This window comes from Callorhinchus milii, unplaced genomic scaffold, assembly GCF_018977255.1.
Source record: "Callorhinchus milii isolate IMCB2004 unplaced genomic scaffold, IMCB_Cmil_1.0 Scaffold12, whole genome shotgun sequence".
NCBI classification, from domain to species: Eukaryota; Metazoa; Chordata; class Chondrichthyes; order Chimaeriformes; family Callorhinchidae; genus Callorhinchus; species Callorhinchus milii.
This window is the reverse complement of record NW_024704753.1, coordinates 7,056,704-7,078,389: the sequence shown is the minus strand read 5'-3', so window position 1 is coordinate 7,078,389 and position 21,686 is coordinate 7,056,704. Positions and strand designations below refer to the sequence as shown.

General features: G+C 42.4%; 2 protein-coding genes across 2 annotated transcripts; one reads left to right on the top strand and one right to left on the bottom strand.

Annotated features, from left to right (window-relative positions):
* Window positions 1-9,008: 9,008 nt before the first annotated feature.
* On the top strand, window positions 9,009-14,169 carry LOC121849981 (putative uncharacterized protein C3orf49). Its single transcript, XM_042339688.1, has 6 exons — window positions 9,009-9,033; window positions 9,529-9,577; window positions 10,522-11,021; window positions 11,916-12,046; window positions 12,390-12,506; window positions 13,977-14,169. The coding sequence occupies exons 1-6, from the start codon at window positions 9,009-9,011 to the stop codon at window positions 14,166-14,168; spliced, it is 1,014 nt and encodes a 337-aa protein (XP_042195622.1). The 3' UTR covers window position 14,169.
* A 1,100-nt stretch (window positions 14,170-15,269) lies between these two features.
* Window positions 15,270-20,976, bottom strand: thoc7 (THO complex 7). The gene is given in 8 exon segments (NM_001293037.1): window positions 15,270-16,137; window positions 16,284-16,353; window positions 16,438-16,504; window positions 16,830-16,887; window positions 17,211-17,297; window positions 18,880-19,007; window positions 19,868-19,985; window positions 20,944-20,976. Coding segments are annotated over 8 exon segments (612 nt in total). The 5' UTR covers window positions 20,960-20,976; the 3' UTR covers window positions 15,270-16,069.
* Between the last annotated feature and the right edge of the window lie 710 nt (window positions 20,977-21,686).

Here is a 21,686-nt window from a genome sequence, read left to right as displayed (position 1 = left end):
GAAGGGTACCATGGAATGCCAATCAGCTCTGTAGCTCATTCTGTCATCTAGGTTCTCAATTAATAATGACAGTTTGGTAAAGTATCTAACTGTTGCAGCTCATTTTGTGTTGGAATAAAACAATCTAGTAAAGCCGAACCCTGTTATAGTGCCCTTCAATATAGCGCAGCCCCACTTATAGGTCTAATGTGGACTCAAAACTAAGCAGAAGCACAGTACACTGGGCTTCCAGCTCTGATTGCCAGCTTCCCAGGCTAGAAAAGGGACAACTTCCAGGTTGCCAAAGTGTCCTTGTGCCCTGCCCCTCCAAGTCTGACTGTGAGAACTTGCAAGATCCACTGGGGGAAAAACGCATTGTTTTGTTTTCTTAATGTTGTTCCGAACCCCATCACACAAAGAGAAATTATTTTCTCCTCAGGGATACATTTCCATTCTGTGAATTTATATTTCTTAAAGCTACACAAGAGATTCATAGGTAAGTATTTCAATCTTCTATTAAACCACTGAAATTTCAAGGGAAAGAGAAACAGGGCGTTATCAATACTGTGGTTTAATTCATTAAACAGCTTCTTTCAATGGCTTGATTTAATTTCCACAACACATTTTTATCAGTTTTAAACAGGTGCATCTTAGTTGAAAGTGGATTATAAAATAAACAAAAGACAGTCTCTGTCTAGGAAGAGTTTATAGATTTTGAAATTGTCCTTTGCTCCCTGAGTGCTGATGGTGCATTGCTGGCTGCCAATGTTTGCAATAACAGAAATAGACACTAAAGTGGAGAAACAAAACAGCCTGTTCAGATTGATCCGCTGTACCATTAGGAGTCTGATTTGCGCAAAATTAATCAAATCTCTCCTACGGTAGGGACAGTTTAGTTCAACCAGTAATAAATCAAACACTACAGAAGTCCTTAATGCTCTCTTTAAGAGCATTGACATGGGTCACAAGATACATTAGTCACAGCAAACATAATGGCAAACCACACTTCTTATCATCCCAGCAGCAGGTCTTGTTTTCAAAGTTTTGTTGTATAAAGCTTGCACCTTGCATTCATATATTGTGTAATGTAACAGTGAGCAGCAAGGTGAATGTTTAAAAAAAACAATTTACACGGAATTTAAACTGTAAACATTTTGACTCATTACTCTTTTTGTAGGATTTAAGAATCTTGCTAAATCTTGTAATTTACCAAATTGTTTTAATTAGTAAAAAAAAACATTTCTTTCCCATTTTTTCATGTCCATGGCACACTTGGACAATTTGATGGATACGAAGGACAGTATGTGTGACCCACATGGTAGGTGAGCCCTGTTAAAAGGTCAAAAGTTGATCAGGCTGTGTCAGATGTCACTGGATTTGCTAAATTTTAAATATGTCCACTGACCCAGAAGAACTACCCATATGCTGCAAGAATGCCTCTGACAAAAGGAAATTGCTTAACATCAATCATTTCCATCCCTAAGCAATCGCCCATTTCGCCCATTGCGTCAGTTGTTGTCATTTCACCCACAAAATATACAGTCAATTCACTTCACAGTCTCTGTTTTCTGTGAAGCGACATGATAGGCGCTATATCAAATGCATAATTGTATGATTAACGTTATTATTTATTCATTATTTTATTAAGTACAGAAACATTTTGGTCATCTGTCCAGCTTATCTTTGATAACAATTGATGCATGTGACCCGGTTATTATGTTTAAGCGCTCCCAGACATTACCTTGTGCAAAGGGTGCTATATAAGTGCAAGTTGTTATATTTTCTAATGTTCTATCACTATTTATAAATGAAGCAATTGCTGAAATATGGCATTATATCTGAAGTATTGTAGCTCATTTTCAAACATCAAACGTTATGTACACACAATTGCCAACGATAACAAATCTTAGCCCAAGCCTACGTTGTGTAGATGTTCCATCAGCCAGTGATGTTAATGTAAGACTTAAACAATATTTAACATTTTCAAAGTACAGTATTCAAATTCTTTAATACAATATAAAAGGATACAGTTAGTTTCACTTAATTTTCCAGGAACACCTTCTTCCACCTCTGCAACATTGCCCGCCTCCAACCATACATTACCCCCAAATGCAGCCGAAACTCTCGTGCATGCATTTGTCACCTCCCAGTTGGATTACTCAAAAGCACTCCTTGCTGGCCTCCCCAGCTCCACTATTCACAAGATCCAGCTCATTCAAAACTCTGCCGCCCACATATTGACTCAGACCAAACTCCGTACCCTCATCTCACCAGTTCTGGCCAGGCTCCACTGGCTCCCCATCACCGAACGGACCGACTTCAAGATTCTCACACTCGTGTTCAAATCCATTCACTCCCTGGCACTTCCCTATCTCTCCAACCTCCTCACTCCCCAATCCACCACCCGGTGCTCAACTGGCACCGGCCTCCTGCTCGTCCCTCGCACCCTCCGCCCCACCATCAGTGGTCACACTTTCAGCCACTACGCCCCAAAACTCTGGAACACTCTCCCTCAATCCATCAGACTTGCCCCCTCTCACCCCTTTTTTAAGTTCCACCTGAAAACCTTCCTCTTCAGCCACCTCCCCCCCCCCGGCTCGGAGTCAGGCTCCACCATGTTAAGCGCTCTGAGATGCTACCCTGCGTGGAGGACGCTATGTAAGTGCAAGTTGTTGTTGTTAATTTTATGATAGCCTGATCTACCATTTATGGCAACCTTTCTCCAAAACAAAATATTTTATTGATCAGCAATATTTAATAGTTACTAAAAGCAAAAGAAGTTACTTAACATTGAAATGATATGACCATTGTTATTGTTCTTCCTGAGTAAAATTATATTTGGGCAGATTGATTTGAAGAGATATCATTTATACAATTTAATATTCTATAAAACATTCTGGACCTTTCAGTGTATATGTGACTTACACAAAAATAACAGTGGGAAAAGCTGTTTTACACCTAGTAATGGTTAAAGTTGAACAAGCTTTCTAATAAACAGCATTTTACCAAACTAATGGAAGCAAATGCCCACTAGAGACGCTTATTTATTTAATTTATTTATTTATTTATTTATTACACATGTAGGTTAATCTTTTTTAGGTTAAGAACAATGTATGTCAGCATTAATATATTTTAATGAGTTAAATGTTTACATTTGGAACCAAGTAATAAAATATAATGTTTTTAGAGCTTTTTATCAGGTGCTGTCAGTCTTTACTGCCACCTCCTGTTTAAAAGAGTGAATTTCACGTGTTGCAACAACCCACTGAAACTAAAGCCAATGCAGTTAAAAGGTACAACAGTACATGTCACCTCAGCTTCTTCTGAAAGGCCTGTAGGGATGGGAAAGGAATCATATTAGTCTAAGTGTGTAATACTTATTCTAGGTATCTACACATAATATAAAGAACGAGACAGGCAGCAGTGCATTATCCTATCTATCTAAGAGTTCATGATTAAAACTACTTTATAAGACAATCCCCAAGCGCTTCACAGGATATACTGTAAAGTAGATTGACTGTGTTTTTTGTTGCAAAACACGTCAGCCATGTTGTGCGCAGCAATGTCCCACCAACAACCATATAATATTTATAGTAGTGGAGGAGTGCCTCAAGTTTTCAGATAAGCTGTTGAAATGAGCTATTGTCTGCATGTTTTTAAATGAACGTTAAAGATACCATGTAGGCAAATCCCTCTTGAACAGCTCTAAAAAGCACATCTGAGTGCATGATTTTCAAACAATCAGGTGTCACATGGGCTCTTCGAGACTGATGAATTATTGCCATATTGTGAACAGTTTTATATCAACAACAACAACAAAATTACATTTATAGAGCGCCTTTCACGTCGGGAGGACGTCCCAAAGCGCTGAATAGTCAGGTGTTGGGGTCTGAGCATGGGGGAGGGTGGTGTAGAGGTGAGGGAAGGCAGAGAGGTGAGAGGGAGACCAAAGGCACAGTTGAAGAGAAGGGTCTTGAGACCGGCCTTGAAGGAGGCAAGGGAGGAAACGAGGCGAAGGGACCGTGGGATGGAGTTCCAGAGTGTGGGGGCAGAGAGGCTGAAAGCCCGGCCACCGATGGTAGGGCAGGTCGGGCAAGAGACGTGGAGCAGGCTGGAGCCCACTCAACGGAGGGAGTGGGCAAGTTGGTAGGAAGTCAGCAGGTCAGAGAGGTAGGAGGGGCAAGGCCATGAATGGTCTTAAAGGTGAGGACGATGATCTTGAACTCGATCCTCTGGGGGATGGGGAGCCAGTGGAGTCGGGCGAGGGTGGGAGTGATGGGGTCACGGAGCCTGGGGCATGAGAGTACATTAGCTGCAGAGTTTTGGATGATCTGCATCTTGTGAAGGGAAGAGCTAAGAAGGCTGACGAGGAGGAGTTCCCGTAATCGAGCCTTGATGTGACGAATGCGTGGGTGAGGGTTTCGGCAGCCTGAGGGGTGAGGAAGTGTCAGAGTCTGACAATGTTGCAGAGGTGGTAGTAACCAGTGCCGGTCATGGTGCGGATGTGGGGGAGAAAGGACAGTTCGGGATCAAACAAGACACCCAGGCTCCTGACTGGCTTAGAGAGGTTGAGTGTGTAGCCGTGGAGGCTGATGCTGCCAGCGCCTGAGGTGTGGAGGCGCTGGCGCGAGCCAATCAGGAAGGCCTCGGTCTTGCTGACGTTGAGTTGGAGAAAGTTGTCCCTCATCCAGAACTTGATGTCGGACAGGCAGTCGGTCAAGACGCCAGTAGTCCTGGAGTTGAGGTTGGAGGCAGAGAGATAGAATTGGTTGTCATCTTCATACATGTGGAAATTTACCTGATGTCTGCGGATGATGTCACCAAGTGGGAGCATGTTGAGGGTGAAGAGGAGGGGACCGAGGACAGAGCCCTGAGGGACACTGCACGAGACAGTGCGGGGGCTGGAGGAGAAACTGTTTGCCACGACGAAGTGGAGGCGTTGTGAAAGGTAGGACCTGAACCAGTCAAGGACAGATCCTTGAAAGTTGAGGTGGGAGGAGAGCCGGTGGAGGAGGATTGAGTGTCACAGTGTCAAAGGCGGCGTCGAGGTAGAGGTGGAGGAGAATGAGGAGGCAGAGGGAGTCCTGGTCACACATGGTCAGAATGTTGTTTGTGACCTTGACCAGAGCAGTTTCCATGCTGTGGGCAGCACAGAAACCCAATTGGAGGGGTTCATGGAGGGAGTGGGAGGAGAGGAAAGAGCGAAGCTGGGAGGCAACGGCTCTCTCAAGGACCTTGGATAGGAAGGGGAGATTTGAGATGGACCGGTAACTAGATAGCTGTGATGGGTCGAGGGAAGGTTTTTTCAAGGTGGGGGTGATAGTGGCTGTTTTGAAGGGAAGGAACAGTGCCAGATGACAGGGAGAGGTTAATGATGTCGGCAAGTATTGGGGCAAGGAGGTGGAGCTGGGATTTAAGGAGAGGGGTGGGGATGAGGCTGAGGGAGCAGGTGGTGGACTTCATGGAGGTTACCGTTTTGAAGACAGAGGAGGGGGTGACAGGTTTAAAGGTGTGGAAGGATGGATAGGTAATTGTCGGATGGGTAATTGTGAGGGGTGGGGGTAGGGAGGGGGTGGAAGTTGGGAGGGAGTGTCAGCTGAGTGGATTCCCTCGATTTTGGACTCGAGAAGTCCAGCATTTTCGTGCAGTGAGAGTCAGAGAAAAATATCTACGAGGCGTGGCGGGGAGGGCGGAAGAGCCAGTTGGTGGTGGAGAACAGGAGCCTGGGATTGTCTTTCGCCTCCAGGATTAATCTGGAATAGAAGGATGATTTGGCTGAGGGGAGAGTGGAGCGGTAGGTCTTGATGAGGTCCTGGCAGTTGTGGCGGTGGACAGTTAGGCCGGATTTGAGCCAAGTGCGTTCGGCAGCCCGCACCTGGCCCTTAAGCAAGCGGAGGTGGCTGGTGAACCAGGATGAGGATCGGGAATGGGAGGCAGTTCGGGAGGTGAGGGGGGCAAGGTCAGTGAGTGTCGTGGAGAAGAGTGAGTATAGCGAGTGGGCTGTTGGAGAGATGGGCCAGAGAGGGAGGAGATCAAAGGATTCCAGGGCAACAGAGAGGGATTACGAGGAGATCTTCTCCACGAGCTTCCACACAGGCTGAGCAGTTTCAGACAAGTCAAATTAATTTCACTTAAGATCTTTAGCAACGCTCAGACAAGAAAGACTTTTTAAACCTCTCCGGATGGTTCAAGTAAGTATAACCTGCAATGATATGTGTAACAATATCTATTAAGCTATTAATTGAGCTAAGTTAAATTAGCTAAATTAGTCACATCTGTTGTGTCTAACAGAAGACAGGGCTGAAATAGTCATGTGCAGCCCAAGATTTGAAGAATAAAGAAACTGAAAACATATCCTAAGTTTTGAGAGTTTTTTTCGGGTGGAGGATACCACAGAAGAAATCCAGGTATTAGATTAATGCATTTTCCAATTGCCAATGAAACAGTAACAGCAGTTTTAGAGGTGTTCTGTGGATAGCTAGCATGACAAGAGACCTGACATTACAAACTATTCCATCTGAAGTTATTAAATCATTTCAGTGATTAACAGTAGCACTTTGTTCTTAATTATGAAATCCATTACTGGATCTTCCAGTTTGGTATTTCCAATACATTGTCTTGCAGACTTGTTTACTAGTTCAGTAAAAGTCAGTTAGTTACCAAGTTACTCTATCTAATAACCTGGAGTAACTATCTTGCTATGTTTTGTGGAATTTCACAAAGCCCTTCTAGATTTCTCATCTATCTAGTCTCACTGCTGCATAGCTCGACATTTCACAGAGCCAACCAAATGAGTTTCAAATTCCAAAAATACCAACTTACTTAATAAGCAGCAATGAGTACAGGATATCATCTGTCTTTAAACATTTATCTGTTTCCTTTGAGATTTCAGATTAATATTTTGGACTGTGTAAAAATTACGGTTTTAGTCCATGGTTGTATTGCAATAGTTACCCAGTACCATGCACAAGATTCGCAAAAGTTACTTTGGTTCCCGAGAGGCAACCCACAGAGGTATGATAAAAGGAGAAACGGAGACGCTTGAACATAGGGGAAAAGGAAATGCAAGGTAAGCATATCACTAATCAATGCAGAAGTTCTGATAATTTATGTTTTCTAGGCAATAAATACATTTTTAATATTTTAAAATTCCCACAGCAAATAAGAGGTATTATGATACTGAAAAGACTGTACAACAGTAACTATACTATTACTTTGCCTGTTTAGCAAACATGGGAATTATCTTTACTTCACAAGTGCAGGGATGCAGCGACAAAGTGAATACAGCTACTTGCGTGCATTGCTTTTTTAGATTATTAACAATTAACTGCAAGTATTATTGCAATTCCAGTTGTATGACAAAAGCAACAAACAGTCAAGTTTGGTTTATTTGTAACTAACTGTTACAATTTAAAATGAACTTTTTTAATTTTTTTTCAAATCATACAAGTGAAGTCCTGTAGCTCAGTGGTTAGAGTACTCGCCTTGCAAGCGAGAAACGTGGGTTCGATTCCCAGCACAGCAAAACCTTCGGCAAGTTTCCTTACCGCACACAATTGTTTAATCCGTCAAGAAAAAAAAACAATAATAAATTGGTCACTTCAATCCACGACTGTTTGTGGGACACTGCTGTAAGCAATTGGCTGCCGTGTTTCGCCCAACAACAACTTGCACTACTTTCACGCCAGGTGGCATCTCAGATCACTTAAGCTGTGGGGGAAGGTGATTCATAGGAGCAGTCAAAAAGGAAGGTCTTCAGGGGCGACCTGAAAATGGGGAAGGAGGGGTGAAGCAAAGAGGTTGAGGGAGGAAGTTCCAAAGTTTCGGGGTGTAGTGGCTGAAGGCATGGCTGCTGATGGTGGAGCAAAGGATTCGGGGGACACGGAGGAGGCTGGACCCAGTAGAGCAGAGGCAGTAGGTACTGCTGTGGGGGGAGAGGAGGTTAGAGAGATAGGGGGGTTGCCGAGGAATGGGGGGATTTAAACACTAGTGAGGATCTTGAAATTGATCCACTATGTGACAGGGAGCCAATGGAGTTTGGCAAGGACTGGAGTAATTGAGGTACGAAGTTTGATTTGGGTGAGAATGCTGGCTGCGGAGTTTTGGATGAGTTGAATTTTGTGAATAGTGGAGGAGGGGAGACCAGCGAGGAGGGCGTTAGAGTAGTCCATCCGAGAGGTGACAAAGGCACGGACAGGAGTTTCGGCAGCTTTTGGGATGAAGTATTGTCGGAGACAGGTAATGTGACGGAGGTGGAAGAAAGGGACCAGATGTGGAGGAGGAAAGATAACTGGGGATCGAACCTGATGCCTAAGTTGCGCATGGGCTCAGAGAGTTTTAAGGACAGGTCAGGTAGGTTAAGGAGGTCGGAACCGTGGGACAGAGGACGTCGGTGGGAGCCAAAGAGTATGCCTTCCGACTTGTTGATGTTTATCTCAGGAAATTTGTGCTCATCTGGGTCCTGATGTCCCACAGACAAACTGACAGAACATCAGAGGACTGGGGGTTGCAGCTGGAGTTGGAAAAGTAGAGTTGATTGTCATCTGCAAACATGTGGAAGTTAACCCCGTGTCTGCGGATGACATCACCGAGAGGAAGCATTTGATGAGGAAAAGAAGGGGGCCAAGGATGGAGCCTTGGGGTACCCCGCAGGTGACTGGGTGGAAGCGCGAAGAAAAGCCATATGCAGAAATGTAGAGCTGGCAGTTTGTAAGGTAGGACTCGAACCAAGCGAGTGCGGTCCTACTGAGGTGGATGATGGAGGAAAGTCGGTGGAGGTGGATGGCGTGATCGACTGTGTTGAACGCAGGAGAGGTCCAGAAGGATGAGGAGGCAGAGGGAGCCCTGGTCACAGATAGAGAGGATATCATTTGTGACCTTCACGAGCGCTGTCTCTGTACTGGGGGAGAGCGGAAACCGGACTGGAGGGGTTCGAGTAGGGTGTGGAGGGAGAGGAGTGCGTGAAGTCGGTTGGCAACAATGCATTCCAGAGCTTTGGCAAGGAAGAGTAGGTTTGAGATAGGACGGTAATGGCCGAGTTTAAAGGGATCGAGGGTAGGTTTTTTAAGGAGGGGGGTGATGACTGTGGTTTTGAGGGCGAGTGGGACTGATCCTAAGGAGAGAGACTGGTTAATAGTGTCTGACAGCAGTGGGCAGAGGAGTGGGAGCTGAGTGATCAGCAGTTGGGTAGGGAGGGGGTTGAGGCAGCAGGTGATGGGTTTCATTGTGGTGATGGTGGATGAGAGGGAGGAAGGAGAGATGGGGGCAAATGAATGAAGGATGGAGGCCATGATAGCAGCTGAGGGTGGGCAAGAGAGACGGAATGGGGGTGGTGATAGGTGACACGGGGCAGAGGGATGAAGCAGCCAGGTGGATGTTGTCAATTTTAGAGGTAAGGAAGTCTATGACCTCTTCGCACTTGGGGTTAGATGTGATGATTGAGGGGCTTGAGGAGCGCATGGAGATTTGCGTGGTGGAGAATATGATTTTGGAGTTATTGTTGGCCTCTAGTATGATGTTTCAGTAGTGCTCAGTTTTTGCTTGTGACAGGGAACGGCGATAGGTGTGAAGATGCTCAAGCCACAGCTGGTGGTGAATGGTGAGGTTTTTCTGCCACCTGCACCCGAGCAGCAGGGTTTGGTATTTTAGGGAGCAGAGATGGCTGTTGTACCAGGGGGAGCGGGTGGGTTTGGAGACGGTCCTGGCTGATTCAGGGACCTTTGGGTGGAAGGCCAGAGGGATAGGAGGTCTGAGGAGGAGAGGGCCTTTGTGAGGGTCTCTGGGGGAAGCCTTTTCCATGGGCAGAAAAGTATGGTTGAAGTGTTGATGGAAGGGAGAGAGATGTGAGAGGAGAAGGAGATGAGGAAGTGGTCCGAGATGGCCTTGTCCATGATGCACAGGTTGGAAATGTCAAGGCCATGTGTGATGACGAGGTCAAGGGGGTGGCCACGGTTGTGGGTCGGTGAGTTGAATATACCCACAAAATAGCCCATAAAATATACTGTCAATTCACTTTAGTGTATTCTGCATATTCTGTGAAGTATATTCTGTATACACAGTATACTCTGTGAAGCGCTTTGAAACATCTAGAAGACGTGAAAAGCGCTATATCAAATGAAAGGATTATTATCATTTACTATTATTAAGTGGTCTTGCAGTTACTAAAGAGTTAAATATACGAATACTCACCTGCTCAGGTAAGGATGAAATTCCACCTGAGACTAGATTTACTGTTTCAGATCTGTTCGGAATTTGGGAAATTCTTAAATGATGTCCTAATTTTTGCCAGTTTTCTTTAAGTTTCTTTCAAGAACTACAGAAAAGTAGCTTCAAAGTTGAGTCAGAATTAAACAATTTGACAAATTCTGCATGCTCTAAAATCCTAATAATAAATAATAATCCTTGCGCTATAGTGCCTCATCACGCCATTGAGATGTCTCAAAGCGCTTCATTGAATATACTGCAAAGTGAATTTTGGGGCGAAACATTGCAGCCAATTACGCACATCAAAATTCAGGATGTTAGGAGCAGATGACTTGACTCTTATTTTATTTTCTATCTGGTTCTTTGGCTCAGGTGGCACAGAGCTGTTTTCACCAATCTAGTCAAGCCTGGAATTCTCCTTCCTGAAGATGATCCATCCACAGGGAGTGATTCTGAACTTAGTGAAACTGTGAAACCTAAGAAAATAAACATCATGAGTAAAATGTGGAAAACGGTTGTCAGATTAACAGCACATCACCAACAACAACAGCAGCTGAAGGCACTGGATAAGAGAATGCAAAGTAGCCACCACGGGAGCCTCCCGAGAAGCAGAAATATTTGGGGTTTTCCAACAAAATATGATCTTGTTCCGAGAATAAGCAGGGATGTTGACTCACAGAAACCATTCCCAGGAAGAAAAGCATCAAGTTGTTTGAAAAATAACTCAATATCATACAGGCACAGGGACAATAAAGCATCCAAGGCTACATCCAAGCAACTGCACGATATTGATGAAAACAAGATATTTTCAACATTGAAGACACATCCTCAAAAAACTGGTTTGTATACAGATGTGTAAATAAGAGCAAACAAAACCAAGGCAGATGCTCAAGTCCGATTCAGTTACACAAAGTCATTAGCTTCAGACAACTAGCTGTCTCAAATGGTTGTTACATACTTCACTCCCAACCAGAGTTACAAGTTCAAGCCTAATGGTTTGCCTCAGTTGTGTGAGCTTCGTCAGCTTCTCAGGTGGGTCAATGGGTGAAATGCTATGGGAGAAAAAAATGTTACTCTGTTTGAGGGAAACCAAGACCAACTGATGTGTGGTGTTGCTCCTCATCCTGAATTCCACCAATGTTGATGAAAGAGCTTGGCAGCATTTTATGCAGAAATTTGAAGTTGAAACTCCTCTTTCTTCTTGCTTTTACCTATAATTAACTGGAATGTAGTGCCTCACTTATACAACTTGTTGAACCAAGGTGTGCAGTGAGCAATAGCAGTTTGCTGTTACCACTGACCACCATTGCTCACACTTTATGCTAAAGCAGAATCCTGTGCACAAAAACTGAAACATATTTTCAAAAGGCAGTTAATAAAGTGCCACATAGGAGGCTTGTTGAAAAAATCCAGTTGGTAACTAGAGGGCATAGATTTAAGACATCAAAAGAGCAAAGGGAGATATTCCTACAGCATGTGAGGAATGACATCAATGGGAACTTGGCAAGAAGTACATTTTTTAGCGCCTTGTCTGTGCCAGAACATCTGTATACTGCAATTGTGGTATAGCATAGATCCACAGTAGACTTACGCCAACCTGCAACAGGAGCACATTCTGACTGAGCCTCCCTATAAATACAATAGGTGCAGAGTAGGGTCCAGAGCAGAAAAACATTTTAAACATCAAGTTTAAGGTTTGACATACAAATCTTCAAATGCAATTTCTCTTGCAGAAACTATTCAGGTTGATGTGGATGTTGTGGAAGCGGAGACAGCGAGGATTGTTGGTAACAATCTAGTTGTGAGATCCCACCGAATGTCCCGGCGAGTGTCTGTTACAAGCCTCCCTGCTGAACAGCAAAAGGTTTGGAATATATTATTTGTAATTTATTGTTTGTATGGAATTACTGCGGGTTTACAACAGCAACAATTTGCTCTGGGAGAACAAGGTAGAACAAGGTGTGTAGAGCCGATTTGCAATTATACAGTGCCTTTCATGTACGGCACAGTGGAAAAGGTTTTTGGGCAGGTTTTGAAAGCAGAGAGGGAGAGGGGTGAGTCAGAGAGATTTCAGGCCAGTGTAGGATAAGAGCGTTAAGGATAAGAGCGGTTGAATTTAGGATGGACTTTGGCCTGTGAATGATGAAGCTGGGCGGGGTAACTAATTGTATGTTCTGATATTTGAAATGATGTTTGTCTTATCACAGGCAGTCTGTTCATCAAAGAAAAAGCAATGCTTTAAGATATTCAAAAGGATAAAAAGAAAAAATCTGGAACAAAATAGGCGGCACTCTTTTCTGACAGTGGGGAAACTGCAGGCTCAAGTAAGTACACATTACTTCCTTGTAAACCATTCTTCATTTACCTAACCAAATGTACATCCACACGGTATTCAAGTTACAATGTATGTTTTGATTTGACAGTTATCAGCTGCAGAGCAATCTGAATAAACAGTGCACTATATTGCTGCAATTTGCTGCTGTTGTTGCATAGCAGACGTATCAACATTAGTGCATAGGACCAATGAACCTCTGTAAGGAGGAAATTAAACCTGGGTCTAGATTTATTCTGGTATGTTAAAACACCCAGGATTTGGAGAATGGTTTAATTTGGTGCATAACTTTGAAGTTAGGTTTTCTTTAGTTCTTAATGAACTTATAGAATCATAGAATATTACAGCACAGGAGGCCATTTGGCCCATCGTGCCTGTACCAGCTCTTTGGAAGTGCTACCCAATCAGTCCCATTCCCCCCCTCGTTTTCCATATCCTTGCAATTTTTTTGTTTCAAGTACCTATCCAATTCCCTTTTCAAAGTTGTTATTGAATCTATTTCCACCACCCTTTCAGGCAGTGCATTCCAGACCATAACAACTCTGTGTAAAATATTTCTCCCATCTCCTCTTTGGTTCTTTTGCCAATTATCTTAAATCTATGTGCCCTGGGCATTGACACACCGGCCAGTGGAAATAGTTTCTTTCTATCTACGCTCATACTTGTCAACACCTCTATGCAATCTCCCCTTAACCTTCTCTACTCTTAAGCAAAACAACCCCAGCTTCCTTAGTCTCTCCACATAACAAGTCTCTCATCCCTGGTACCATTCTGGTAAGTCTCCTCTGCACCCTCTCCAAAGCCTTGATATCCTTACAGTAAACCAGTTTCAAAATTAGGCTCTAAGAATTTACCAAGTTCTGGACTTTCAGAAATGTCACTTAAAGGAGTAAATTTTGAGGAGTAAATTTCAGATGCAATTTCTCCCCAAGAGGTGGCCAATAGCAGATTTTTCAATTCAGGTATAAACTCCAGACAGACATCATGTGAGCAAATGGATATCCAATATTGGTAGATACTGGATCTAACTTAGTTACTTTTTGCACCTTAAAGGAAGTCTGGATGTGGTTTCTAAGTTTAAAAATAATTAGCATTCTACAACACACCATCTGAGAGAATAAGTTTTCAAATCCCTTCACTCTCTGGCACCTCCCGACCTCTGACTTTCTCACTCCCCAATCCACCACCCGGAGCCTCCCCTCGACTGGCACCGGCCTCCTCCTCATCCCTCGCGCCTTCCACTCCACCATTTGGAGGTCGTGGATTCAGCCACTACACCCCGAAACTCTGGAACACTCTCCCTCAATCAAGTACAAGTTGTTGTTGGAACACTATTTGTAGACAATACGATGATGAATAATGCATGAGATCATGTATGTGAAGCAACATTTTATGAATTTTATATTTATATATAAATTTAAAAAGACTTAAAATAACATCTATATGACATTCTTCCACTTAGGTGGATGAACTGGTAGACACAGTTTCAGAAAAATCAATGCGATTACTGGCTCAAAGACATGCAGAACTCCAGCAGTGTGAGAATCTTGGAGATGAAATTCTACAATCCTCTAAGCAGTTCCAGCGAGTTTCCAAGAGAAGTGCACAAAAGTACAAGTGGAAGAATTGTTTCCTATGTGGGTGCTGCTGCTAAACCAAGCTAAACTTTCAACTGAATGATTGTTTCCACAATATCATACACTTTTTCCATAGATTATTATTTGTTTTAAGGAGCATTATTTGGGGTCAAGAATAATAGTCAGTGCACCACTAGACACTGATAGAGGAAATAATACCTGGGTTGTCAGGTGAATCATCAGAACAAACCTACAATAAATGCAGTCACTGTCAAAAGACAGCAACCTTTCTAAATGCTTTATATTGGCACGTTATTACAATTAGCTTGGTGTACAACAAATAGGTTGTGTCAGGTTAATGAAAGATATTCTGGGATTAATCTCCATGGTAGGCTACTATGTTTATGCTAATCATTTACCAAAGAAAACATGCTTCATGCTTATGCTCCATTTAAATCACATAGCTCTTAGGTTTTAAACATACAACTATCTAAGTTGCACAAAAGAAGATTTTTTGAACTATATATTTGCCTTAAGTTTAAATAAAGTTGCACAGAATGAGCAAGACTGCAATCTAGGACAGAAAACGCAGTTCATCTTGGCATTTTTTTAAAGGTTCTTTTGAAAATTAGATTTATTATAGTTCTCAAGTGTGCATAAAGCAAAACCATAAGGGTTACCCATACACAAGCAATGTATGTTATAGTACTGACATCTTTCGTCAACCTGCCCACTGTCTAATTTATAGATTACAACTGTGATCTTACACAACCTTTAGATAATGCAGTACCAAAAACAGTTTTGATGCAGAATGCATAAAGGGAATTTCCATTATTCCATATTGGACCATTGCACTTTATTTTATTAGTTTTTATAGAAAGAAAGGTCTACATAGGTCAATATGAGTGACCATAGGGGAACCTGAAGGTAATGTTGCCCCAGCAGAATAGTTTATTTCAAAGAGAGAATTCACTCTTCCTTTGTACTTCTCCAGTTCATTATCCATTTAACATTTAATCCTCCTTTTACCAAAATATCCAAAACTTGCACAAAGTTGATAACTTAATGTTTGAAAGTAGCTCCTTATCCTACTTCTGAGACAGAAGAAATGTAAAAGCATACAGTACATCTCAAAAAATAAAAATCACAACATGCACATTGCAATTTGACTTTTTTTAAAAATCAGGTAAGTTTTATTCTGTGTGTTACAATGGTACAAAACAAAAACAAGTTTAGCTCATTACTATCAGAGGCAATGTTTAAAAATAGAAAACATAAAAGGGGGAATACATTTTATTAGAGAGCAGAGAAGCCTGAAATTTCACCCAATCTTAGCCTGTAAAGCAGAATTGTGGAAAATAATATTATTGAAAAATAGCTCCCAAATTAAAAATATATTAGTTTTCCTCAATCATGTGCAATCTTAAATTTTAAGAGAAAATAGACCTCTAGGCAAAGACTGTCCCCAATATATCTAGTCTATTAATAAAGTTAATGATTGATTCACTTGACAATTGTAGTCAGTTACAGTAATCAAGTTCTTGAACAAAAGCTTAAGGAAAGTGTTTTTTATAAAAAACAGATGGCAAAAAATATGTTGGTTGGCACCTGGGAAGCATTTCCAGTTTTCTTTTGATAGTCAATTGAGAAAAATATTATCTTGCACTAATTAGTTATTTAAATTGCTTGTTTTGACTTTATTTTAATGAGATATAGATTCCATAATGAACACCCTAGATCCTTTGGAGTAACAACTGTAAATTTACTATTGTGTCTATCCAACCATAACTTGCAGGAAATTTTTATTTTCAAACATTTCCAACTTCTCAATGAATAAAGATTTTTTGTATTTGTTTGAACAACTCAACTCATTTTACAATGTGAACACAAAATGTTTCAAACAAAACTTAGTTCTAGTTTGCTCATGTCAAAAGATGTTTTGACACAACCTAAATACAAAGTTTCAGCAGCAATTCCACTAGTGGTCATTTTGCATCTCCATTTCAGTCTCTGGGCAATCATCAGCTTCTGACAATTTCTCGTCATCTGGATGAGCAAGAGAAAAGGAAGCACAAGATATAATAAGACACTTATTTTCCACAAAACTGTGGAAGTTGAATAGTTTTACGTTATATATTTTATTGGATTTGCACCCTTGAAAACGTGTCTTTACTTGAGAAATGAATACTTACTTTCCAAAGTTTGCTGTAGTTCGTGTATGGTGCTGAGGAGAACATGAAATTGTTTTCTTCTCAGTTCAAGCTAAGGAGAGAAGACATTAAATTAGGACTGTTAATCTGACAGGAGAATCGAAAAAGTAATGGATGGATCTGGTCTTTATTTTACCTTATCTTCCACACTCTCTTTTATATGAGAAAGGTGTTGAAGTTCTTTTCCCAGTGCTTCTAGCTGCCTACAAATTTAAAAAAAATACTGAGCAAAGACAGTACTCAAATGTAACTTTTGTTTGCGGAGGAAGCCAGCCAGTTTTCACAAGAAGTGAGGTTGATAGCAACACAACAATCCGGAAATGGGATAGTTTGTGTGTTTTTTAAAATCGCAGACCCATTATAATAATAATAATAATCCACGGATTTGATATAGGGCCTTATTGAGTCATCTCAAAGCGCTTAATCTTGTTTTATAGTAACAAAAGACTGTATTTGTTTCTCAGTAGAGGATGGACACAATGATGGGAGACAAAGCAAAACAGAACCATTTAATTAGAAAACACTTACTGTAAAGTTTCATGCCTGTCTGGATGTTGCTGGATCACTCTTGCTAATGCATCATATTCTGCAAAAATACAAATAGATATTAATCAAGTAAACAATGAAAAGATCAGCACATTCAGTAAAGGAGGTGAGAAATTTGTGGAGGAAAGCGAAGCAAGTGTACTGTAAAGCTTTCAGTCCACAATAGTATTAGATCACCTTAATGTACTAGCTAATCTTATTCTCTCTGCTTCTAACAAACCTCAAAATCCAGGTTATCTTTGTAGCATTTTATTTCAGTGACAAATGTCAAAATAAAAGCAGTTTAACAAATTTAGACTACTTGCCGACTAAAATGTAGCTTATAATTAATGCTAAAAAGAACTTTTACGCCTTTAAGATTACCTTGACGATTTTTCCGTATTCGCTTTGCTCGTAGAATCTGCTTTTTGCAATCGGCAATTTTGTCGTGTGCAGCTGAAATGTTATTTTCTAAAAATAACAGAAATGTCTTAGTGAAATAAAATAGCATTTTAAAAAGTGTCTTTCACGTCACAAAGACATCTCAAAGTGCTTCACAGAATTTACTGCACAATGTAGTGACTGTATTTTTGTAAGTAATATCGAGGATAAAACAAACCATTTTAGATATGCTGCCTCTATGTCCATTTTATTTTTTTTAAAAATTGCACTCTTTCTCTCCGTCTGAAATAACATTCTCAGTATAACATAACTATAACATTCAGGGTTCCTAACGTTCAAAGGGACAAACAGCTATCTTGTATTCTTGCCCAAAAGATTAGTCTTCATATGTGAGGCAAGGCAGCAAGTGTTAGAGGACTATTTATGCTGTGTTGCATAATGGCCAAACCTAACCTTTTCTCACTCCACATCAATACATCTCCCACCTCCGCAACATCACCCAGCTCTGGCACTGCCTCACCCCTCAGGCTGCCGAAACCATCCTTCACGCATTCATCACATCTAGGCTCAACTACCCCAACTCCATGCTTGTCGGCCTTCCCAACTCTTCCCTCCACAAGTTGCAGATCATTTAGAACTCTGCAGCTCGTGTTCTCTCCTACACCAGGTTCCATGACTCCATCACCGCCACACTTGCATGGTTCCACTGACTCCCCATCCCCCAGAGGATAGAGTTCAAAATCCTCATTCTCAACTTCAAGGCCCTCTACAACCTTGCCCTTCCTTCTTCTGTGACCCGCTGACCCCATATCAACTTGTCCACTCCCTGACGCTCAGCAGGCTCTGGCCTGCTCTAAGTTCCCTGCCCATCAATGACGTTCAGGCCGTCAGCCTCTCTGCCCACACCCTTTGTAACTCCATCCAACAATTCCCTTTGCCTAGCTCCCTCCCTTGCCTCCTTCAAAGCACGTCTCAAGACCCTACTCTTTGATTATGCCTTCAGCCGCCCTCCTATCCTTCCTGCCCTCCATCCTCCCTGATCCCTGCACCCCCAGCTCGGTTCCAAAACCCTGACTGTCCAGCGCCTTGGGATGTCCTCCCGATGTGAAAAGCACTATACAAATGTAATTTTGTATTGTTTTGTAATACATGGGAACTTTCCAATAAGGGTACACTGGCACAGCAATCTGGAATGGGGACATGATTAAATAAAAAAACGAAAAAATGACTTGGGCTTCTGGACTAAGGTTTAGTTTCTGAAGCTAAAGTAAATATCTAAAAGTTTACAGTAGGCAATAGAAAATATCTGCAATGGTATGGGGAAAGAACAGGGGAGTGGACTAATTGGGTAGCTCTTCCAAAGAGCCATCACAAGCATGATGGGCCGTATGGCCTCCTTCTGTGTTGTAATATTCTATGATTAATGTGATAATGCGCTATATCAAATGCAAGGATTATTATTCTATGAAGTCTGACTGAATCTTTCTATTTGTGGGTAATTAGTAGTCATTATGTATTTTGCTTCACATAAAAGCTATTGTGGCATTTATCCTTCTCAGTAGCAACTGAATATAAAGCAGAGTCAGAATCACAACTTTGCAACTGCTAATACACTTGTCCTACTACACACTAGATTATATTTTTTACTTACCTATGTCTTTATATATTGTCTCATAGTTGAGCATTTCTCTAAGATTCATATCATACACCAGCAACGTTTTTCCCATAGAAAATTCACATTGTGCCAATGTACCAAGCATTCGCTGGTATTGACTATACCTACAAGACAATGCAAATTTATATAATGCAACAATCTAGTTTAAAATTGTAGTAAATGCCAAAACCAACTATATAAAAACATCTCTCTTGCTTATTTACAGACAAATTACAATCAAGATCATCAGAAAATACAAAATGTTGTAAAGTTTACTTATCTCAAGAATATTAATAAATGTTTTAAAAATAGCCAAACTGATTCGAATTTTAAATAATAAACCGTGAAGTATCAGCTGAAGTGAGCAAACATTAGAATCTATTGCAAAACAACCCAATAAATGAAGCTAATAAAACCAAGCAACATATTTTACACAAGTTATCACACAATGCAAATTAATTGGCAGACACAACTTAATATAAAGAATATACATAAAAAACAGTGCAAAATTTTGATTTTGACTTGAGGCCAGGCCACTCATGAAACATTGTCCTTTTCCTGTGGGTAACCATGTGAAACAATAAAACAAAACAATGACCTACCTTCAAACTATTGTATACCCCCTACACTGGAAAGCAGGATAATTGCATGAATTATGGTATAATTATGGTTACTGAATTATGAAACAACAACTAGATGTGTTTGTAGACAAAATGACTGCATTTTAAATGCCATATAATGAAAAGATTTTGTTTTACTAGTATTATAATTGATTTTCCTCAATACAAAAATGCTAAATCTAGTTGGCAATTTAATTGACAGATTATGATTCATTACCTACAATAAATATGATTATACAATCTTTTCAGTATTAAGCATCAATTTGCACAAATTGAATCTCAAAGGTTATTAATATAACATTTCCCCATGTGATCTTTTTACCAAGAAATAATGAATGTTAGACTCAAAAAACCTAATTACACACCCCTCCTCCTGAGAACCAGAATTACACCACTTAATGAAGCTTTTCAGCAGCAGGTTAATACGACGGTCATCACCAGCACCATCTCCATCAATCAGAAGACGCTTCCGTATAACTTCATCTGAAACAAAAACAATGTTTACGAAGGTACCAGAACACTTCATTTTCTAGTTACATTGGCTGCTTAATCTTTGTTTTCCTTTGTTTAAAACACATTTCACAACATTGATTTTGTAAAATTTCCCATTTTAATTGGATTGCATTTTACTCGAGAATCGTTTGCCATCACCAATACGTCAGTTTTAATAATAATGAAATGCAATATAATATAATGTATATTTTTATAGTGCCTTGCACATCAGGAAAGGGGGGGGGGGGGGGGGATGCCTGAAAGTGCAGGCAAAGATGACTTAGTTCAACCTCAATGAAGTATAAAATGTGGATACCCTATAGGAATACAGCAGAAGTAAAAGAACCAGCTAACTACATTCAATTAAGCTGCAATCTGCTGTGGGAAAGTTTTGATGGAAGTTATAAACCCACTGGCCCAAACATGTCAGGTTACACATCTGGGTTGCACTGTAACAGCAATTGCTAGAAGACTCGGTCCATAAATGAAGGTCTCCTACAGTTACTAAACAAAAGTGAGGCAGGATGGAAAAAGTAATTTTGAACCAGAACTTCCATTTATTAACAGAATAAGTGTTACAGAAATGTTTAAATTCTATTCTTGCATATTATATATATATATTAAAAAATCTGTAGTTATCGAAGGGGATAAACACTTTATGTGAAGGTGGATGTGGTGCACCACCGGCTGCTGTGGGGGTTCAGGGGAGTCTCAGCCCAGCGCGTCCTGGGAGGCTGCTCAGGGCGCATGCGCGACGCTAACACGGAGAAAGAAACAAATCGAGGCCGATGCTGCAGTCGGCGCTGAGGCCTAAGTCTGAGACATGACCGAAGCTCGAATCGGAAGGGCCCCGGGGTGTGAGAGGAGCGTGTGCGGGGGGAGGGAGGGAAGGGCCGGTGAAGGCTGCGCTGAGCCTCCCCCCCCTCATGGGGAGGTGTTTATTTCTTACCGTCGGTGACAGCCATTGTGCACGCGGACAGCTCCCACAATGCCCTGCGCTCAGCGAGGAGGAGCCTCAGCTTCGGCTCACAGCCCCGCCCCCCTCACACAGCCCCGCCCCCCTCACACAGCCCCTCCCCCCTCACACAGCCCCTCCCCCTCACACAGCCCCTCCCCCCTCACACAGACCCGCCCCCCTCACACAGCCCCGCCCCCTCACACAGCCCCTCCCCCCACACAGCTCCTCCCACTCACACAGCCCCTCCCCCCTCACACAGCTCCTCCCCCCTCACACAGCTCCTCCCACTCACACAGCCCGTCCCCCTTCACACAGCCCCTCCCCCCCTCACACAGCCCCCTCCCCCCACCCCCTCACACAGCCCCCCTCCCCCCCAGCCCCTCACATAGCCCCCTCCCCCCCTCACACAGCCCCCTCCCCACACCCCCTCACACAGCCCCTTCCCCCTCCACAGCCCCTTCCCCCCTCCACCCCCCTCACACAGCCCCCTCCCCCCCCAGCCCCCCCTCACACAGCCCCTTCCCCCTCCACCCCCTCACACAGCCCCGCCTCACACAGCCCCCTCCCCCCAGCCCCCCCTCACACAGCCCCTTCCCCCTCCACCCCCTCACACAGCCCCCTCCCCCCCACAGCCCCGCCGTACACAGCCCCCCTCACACAGCCCCCTCCCCCCAGCCCCCCTCACACAGCACCTCCTCACACAGCCCCCTCCCTCCCAACCCCTCACACAGCCC

Excerpts from the sequence above, each read along its gene's own strand:
- LOC121849981 (XM_042339688.1), top strand. The coding sequence starts at position 9,009 with ATGGCCGAGTTTAAAGGGATCGAGG. Across the intron at positions 12,047-12,389 it reads TCCCTGCTGAACAGCAAAAG|GCAGTCTGTTCATCAAAGAA; the intron begins GTTTGGAATATA and ends GTCTTATCACAG. Across the intron at positions 12,507-13,976 it reads TGGGGAAACTGCAGGCTCAA|GTGGATGAACTGGTAGACAC; the intron begins GTAAGTACACAT and ends TCTTCCACTTAG.